General features: G+C 37.9%; 1 protein-coding gene across 1 annotated transcript in view; it reads left to right on the forward strand.

Annotated features, from left to right (window-relative positions):
• The window catches only part of kif19 (kinesin family member 19), a 48,702-nt gene extending 42,859 nt beyond the window's left edge, over nucleotides 1-5,843 (forward strand). Inside the window, exons 13-20 of the mRNA XM_016569382.1 lie at nucleotides 602-872; nucleotides 1,030-1,151; nucleotides 1,430-1,593; nucleotides 1,854-1,947; nucleotides 2,910-3,033; nucleotides 3,269-3,654; nucleotides 4,462-4,627; nucleotides 4,827-5,843. Of these exons, the coding sequence (XP_016424868.1) occupies nucleotides 602-872; nucleotides 1,030-1,151; nucleotides 1,430-1,593; nucleotides 1,854-1,947; nucleotides 2,910-3,033; nucleotides 3,269-3,654; nucleotides 4,462-4,627; nucleotides 4,827-4,960 (1,461 nt within the window). The 3' untranslated portion in view covers nucleotides 4,961-5,843. The remainder of the gene's footprint in view (nucleotides 1-601; nucleotides 873-1,029; nucleotides 1,152-1,429; nucleotides 1,594-1,853; nucleotides 1,948-2,909; nucleotides 3,034-3,268; nucleotides 3,655-4,461; nucleotides 4,628-4,826) is intronic.
• Nucleotides 5,844-6,771: the final 928 nt, after the last annotated feature.

Here is a 6,771-nt window from a genome sequence, read left to right on the forward strand (position 1 = left end):
AATTCATTTGGACAACTTAAAGGCGATTTTCTCAATATTTTGATTTTTTGCACCCTCAGATTCCAGATTTTCAAATAGTTGTATCTCGACCAAATGTAGTCCTATCCTAACAATACATCAATGGAAAGCTTATTTATTCAGCTTTCAGATGATGTATAAATCTCAATTTCGAACAAATTGACCCTTATGACTGGTTTTGTGGTCCAGGGTCACAAATACTTGGTGAATCACTTTAATCAAATCATGATTCATTAAAATTGATCTGTTTGCCAGATATGCCTATCACTGTAGCCAAGATAAAACTACTGTATGAGATACTTAATACTGAAATGGATGAAAATATTAAAAAGACATTAGCTCTGTTCCAAAATCTGATAAACTGGCAACATAGGCATTTGTCTTTTAAGGCAACATCCTAAATAAACTGACTGATTTGGAACACTCTGCGTAGGCAGTGCATATTACCTTCTTCTTCAGTGCATATTTCCTTTCTACTTCTAGACTGAGACTCCTTATAAGCAAAGATAATTTGTACATGACTTGCAATGTTAATAAAGTGACTCATCACATTAATTAACCATAGTTCTGCCATTCTCTTTAGGCTGGATTAGAGCAGCGCCTGGCAGAGCTCAGAGAGAAAGCACGCCGTCTTGAAGAGCTTCTCCCCCGCCGCGTGAGCTCAGAGGAGCAGAGGGAAGTGCTTTGCCTCCTCTGCAAGGTTCACGAGCTGGAGATCGAGAATGCAGAGATGCAGTCCAGCACGCTGCTTATGGACAATGTGATCCGACAGAAAAACGTGGTAGTGCAGCGTTTCGAACAGCACAGACACCTCTGCCATGAGATCATCCAGCAGCAGCGGAAATTTATTGCTGGTGAGTCATTCACAGGAATAAGAAATGGCACAGAAATCTCAGCCAGAGATGAATCAGGCCAAACTGTTGCAGTAAAGTTTTGCAAATGATGCAATATGAGGATTCAGTTCAAGTTGAAAATAAATGTTATAAGAAGTTAAGGTGAATGTTTTTGCAGATCACAGTCTCCTGGTTCCTCCTCATCTTCAAGAGCTTTATGAGATGTACATGAAGGAAATGGATGAGAAGAACTTGGACAGAGTCGTGGCCCTGGATAAGTTCACCATTCGTACTCTTAAGGTACGTCAAGCAGGCATTTTTAAAGTCAGCATGAAATCAAAACAGACTCTGTTTACTTTGTGAATACACATTACTGCTTATATTTTGCACAAAACATCAGTGCACATTATTCCAAAGAAACAAAATCCTGCCTAACATTTTCCTTCACCTGGAATTGCATCACGTTATGACAGTAAAATGAGTTTCATGATGACTTTAAACACTCGTCAAGAGAGGGACATGATAAAATCATAAAGGAACAGAGTGATCACGAACATATATGACATATATCTCTGTAGGACGGTTCCCTGCCCAAGATCACCCTCCCCAGTAGAGGTTGTGACCCCTTGCAGGAGATGGATTCAGACCAAGACAGTGTTCACACACTGGGTTCAGACAACAGGGAAGGGCGGACGAAATTGAGGAGACACACGCTGCCTCCGATTCTCCCAGAGCCTGATGGGTAAGAAGAGCTCAAAGCTAATTCATTTGATGCTTTTTGTTGACATTTCCGTTCATTTCCTTTTAACATTTAATGGCCAAAAAAATTGTATTTTGTGAATAAGAAAATAAAAAGAGCAAGGAACATTATGCATTCACAAGTGCACAGCAGACATAAAGAGAACTGTAATATAAACGACCTCCCTCATTTTGCGTTAAAGGGGTCTGAGTTTGTTCACATGCTTTTACTTATAAGTTACAATTTTTCTCCTGCCCATACAGAGACCGAGTGTTTAAGAGTAGTCACAAACAGATGAAGAACTCTGTAGTAATGACTCCTCCACCCATTCACATCAGTGGCCAGGGCAACAGAGAGGTGAGCTTCTGGGAGTTTACATTTGTGACTTACTGTGATATAGTGTTTTTTTTTTTTTTAAGATTATACACTAATGTTCAAAAGTTTGGTGTCAGTAAGTATTTAACTAAATTATTTCTATTTCAAATAATTTTTTTTTTCTTTTTAAACCAAAAGAGCTCCAGATCAACATATGTGACCCTGGAGCACAAAAGCAGTCTTAAGTCGCTGGGGTATATTTGTAGCAGTAGCCAAAAATACATTGTATGGGTCAAAATTATTGATTTTTCTTTTATGCCAAAAATCATTAGGATATTAAGTAAAGATCATGTTCCATGAAGATATTTTGTAAATTTCCTACTGTAAATATATTAAAACTTAATTTTTGAGTAGTAATATGCATTGCTAAGAACTTCATTTGGACAACTTTAAAGGCGATTTTCTCAATATTTTGATTTTTTTGCACCCTCAAATTCCAGATTTTCAAATAGTTGTATCTCGGCCAAATATTGTCCTAACCTAACAAACATACATCAATGGAAAGCTTATTTATTCAGCTTTCAAACAATTTACCCTTATGACTAGTTTTGTGGTCCAGGGTCACATATTAGAATGATTTCTGAAGGAACATGTGACACTGAAGACTGGAGTAATGGCTGCTGAATAATCAGCTTTGCCATCACAAGAATAAATGACATTTTAAAAAGTATTAAAATAGAAATGAGTTATTTAAAATTGTAATATTCCACTATATATTACTATTTTTAGTGTATTTTTGATCAAATAAATGCAGCTTTGGTGAGTAAGAGATGTCTTTGAAAAACATTTAAAAAATGTACTGATCCTTTTAAAATTAAAAAAAAAAAATCATGGAAAGTGTGAATATTCTGTTTAATCTACATTTTAATTGGTTTCTCTGTTTTTTAACTGAGTGTACTGAATAAATGAGTGCGTCTGACACAATGCTGACTGTATCTCTGCAGCTGTTGCCATCTGTCCTGGATGACGCTCTGAGATGCAGCCATCTCAGTCACAGTATGAGCAGCCATCTGGACTCCTCGCCTGAGAGCAGTGAGAACGGCACAGATGCCCCTCTGACTCCTAAAGGTAAGAGTTCCTCTGCTCTTTCATCTTTGTGCTTGTTACACAGCTCTCTGGAACACTTGATTCTGATTGGTCAGTTGAGGCATTCTGCGGGCTGTTATTTTTATACAGTGACTGCTAAACTATAGCAACCCAATTTCTACATGGCTTCTTCTCATATAATGTATTAATGCCAACTTACATAATGTCTATTTAATTAGTCATAGTTTCAAAATCCCCTGAACTATTTTCCCTCCAGAGAGACAGCAGATTCTAAGAGGTGTGCAGAACATCGCGGTCAAGGCTGCTCGCCGCCGATCTAAAGTGCTAGAAATAGATGCCCTGCGATTGCCCCCGCCACCTTCACCCCTAGATCCCAAGAAGCACAAGAGTAACCTGTCTTTGACCGAGGCGCCCCCTAAAGGCCTGGTGCTGCGGCGTGGAAGACAGCCCAGCCCAGAGCTACGCCACGCCACCTCTGATGACAACCTGTCCAGCAGCACGGGAGAGGGACCCGCACCCAGCGGCACATGGACTCGGCCGCGGAACCGGCAAGCTGTTAAGAACCCCGCTCCACGAGAGCAGGACTTTGAGGGTCGCAGACGCAAAAGGAGATCTCGATCGTTTGAAGTCACAGGACAAGCAGTGAGTTTTTAGACAAAGGAGCTTCTGTGTTAAAGGGGTCATATGATGCGATTTCAATTTTTCCTTTCTGGGGCTAATGGATGAATCTCACAAAACTTGTTCAGGTCATAATTTACCCCAAAACGAAGGAGAAGTTGTATCTTGCATAATTAAAATTAAATGCATTTTTAGGACCATTTATTTTCATGACAATTAAGCATATTGTGTTAATGTAAGCGGCAAGGCAGAATTTTCAGCAGTCATTACTTTAGCCTTTAAGATTACTTCCAGTGTCACATGATCCTTCAGATCATTCTAATATTCTGATTTGGTGGAGAAATAAAATATCTTATTATTATCAGTGTTGAAAACAGTTTAGCTGCTTAATTTTTTGATATATTATGAATGGCTTTACTAGTACTTTTGATCAATTTAATGCCTAAAAGCTGAATAAAAGTATTAATTTCTTTTTTTTAAATCTTGCTGGCCCCAAACTTATGAATGGTAGTTTATAAATATTTTACAATTTAAATAATAGGCCATTAATATTTAGGAATAAAAGGCAGTTGTGCTTAACTGATGTGAAAATACTATTATAATGCAAAAACTTTTATTGCTTCCAAAACAGACTTTAAAATATAATTTCTTATAATACTTTCCTTTGATTTTAAGGTAAAATATGACCCTGACATTCTGTTGACACTCAAATTTATTTACATTTTATTAAATATATTGCATTTATTTATTATTTTTTCAGATTTATGTATTTATTTATTTATTTTAATTCAGACTATTTGCAACAAACTCAATATTTTCTCCACCCCATAGTTGTCTCAGGCTAAGAACACCAGCCAACGATTTCGTCCCCTGGACAGCACTTCTGATCCCCACCTGCACATTAACGGTCATCCCCCAGCCCCCCTTCTGCGCCTCCAACACAGAGCCCAGCCTCAGCTTACAAAAATCCGACCCTCTCACAATATCCACCCAACAGGTCTGATATCACAATAAATGTATCCATTTATTCCAAGATAAACCTGTAATTTATTTCATCCAATTTGTGTTCAGTGAAGACCAATGAGATTTTTTTTTGTGGAAATGCACAGATGTGTTGTGTTCAATAGGACTAAGAACAAGTATTAAGAAAATGAGTCAATTTTGATTTTCTGTTGACCTTTATTAATTTTCCATAGGATCAACAGCAGATGTCACTTCCTCCAACTTGCCCTCCCACCTCATCAAGCGTGGCCCTCAAACCAGGCAACTTCAGCCCCTCCTGTACGTCACAACCACTGGAACAGGGGGCCAGCGCACCCGCAAACACTAAAGAGGCCCAAAAGCCCTGGCCTAAGCATAGACTGTCTCCTCTCGACCCCAGCATCAGCACTATGGAACCAGTAAAACATGTAGAGACCAAGTAAAAGGTTTCTTCTTATATCCAAATGGAAAAGCTGCACCATGAAAAAAAAAAAAAACATTAATGAAAACTGGGCTACAAAGAAGACCATGTAACCCTATTGTGCTGCCTGAGTTTTTGCAAAATTTCTCCGAGCCTTTCTCTGAAGATGTCAGCTTTTAATTTTTTTAATCCATTGGCTTATGTAAGTTGCAAAAAATGATTGTCATGAATTCAGTGGCCTTGACTTGTGTAAAAACTTTAACACAATGACATGCAAACATACTTTAAAGCCGAGCCAATGTGACAGTGAATAAAACCTGCCTCAGATGCCTTCCGATTGAATATGTATATCAGGCCTTATAGTGACAACTGAAATTCATTAAGCAGTTCCCAAAAACATATTTATCTCTGCAGAACTGAAACGGTGTTGCTTGTTTATGCGACTAAGGAATCAAATATACTCCTCTCATTCCCCAGGGAGCAATATATATTTCACAGCTTCTCTGGCTGTGAAAGTATTGCTCCCTCAGGCCTTGCACAAATGAATGTACTGTCACATTGCTTATGATTCATATGTCTGGCTTCTGTGACCGTTCCATTTACTGATGTCATTTTGTGTTTACTGGTAATAATCAATGTAAATTTGCCTTCACTGTCATGCAGGTTTCAGCGTAGCTGTTTTCTCTAAAATCCTTTTGGGTTTGTGTTAGTTCTTAGTACCAGACAAGGTGGTATACTGTATTTAACATAGTTCATACCCTCAGTGGAATGTTTTTAACCAAAAAAGAAAAGAAAAAAAAAAGACTGTATTTTTGTTTTGTTTTTCGAAATTATACATGCATAGGCATTTTTTTCTACTCTTAATTTTATACCTTTTTTGTAACCAAATAAATTTGACTGACAAAGTGATTGCAGTAGTGTATGCATTGTACATATACACCTACATTATATACATTTTTGTCAAGGTCAGTTTTAAGGATGTCATGTTGTGGAGAGAAGTCTTCTCTGTCCTGCAAAATAATGCTCAGGAGGCAGAGTTCCAGAAGTCAAAATTAGACTTCATTGCAAGAAGACAACAAAGCTGAGATGCCTGCAGAATATCTGAATCTTTCTCTGTCCATACTACCATCTTTGTAGTTATTGGTCACTGTCCAATGAGCGTACAGACCTTTCTTTGAATATGTCATTACCGGTACTTTCCACAAATGTTTATTATTTTTCGTAACATTTGCTTTCATTGTAGAAAACCACCTGCTAGTCTGTTTTTCAAAAGTTAACTTTCCGGGTGCCTAAGGTTGCAGAGCCATATACATTTTAGGATTTTAATGAGCTGTCAGGATTTTAATGAGTATTCATCCTGAGTTTTCATTTTAATGAGATCTCATCTTGTGGCATCTCCCATCTCCGGTACTTCCTTCTGTATTCTCTATTCATAAGCACAGTCACGTAGGCCAAGAGGCTTACACAGTCAAGTCAGTTTGGCCTTGGGGCCTTCAAATGCACCCAGCTCACATATGAGGCAAACTAACTTCCACAAACATGCAAAGTCATTTCTTCAATTGTTTTCTATAGGATAAATAAAATATTTCATCATAGTACACAAATGTTTCCCATTTAGGAACATACAGTAGTAGTTCAGAAGCATATGATAACTCAAAATACTGTATCCTTTACGCTTTAAACAACAGTACTGACTGCGTTCCTGTACTGTCGGCACAATGCAGCGTGTATCATAGTTT

This window comes from Sinocyclocheilus rhinocerous, unplaced genomic scaffold, assembly GCF_001515625.1.
Source record: "Sinocyclocheilus rhinocerous isolate Xijiao unplaced genomic scaffold, SAMN03320098_v1.1 scaffold411, whole genome shotgun sequence".
NCBI lineage: Eukaryota > Metazoa > Chordata > Actinopteri > Cypriniformes > Cyprinidae > Sinocyclocheilus > Sinocyclocheilus rhinocerous.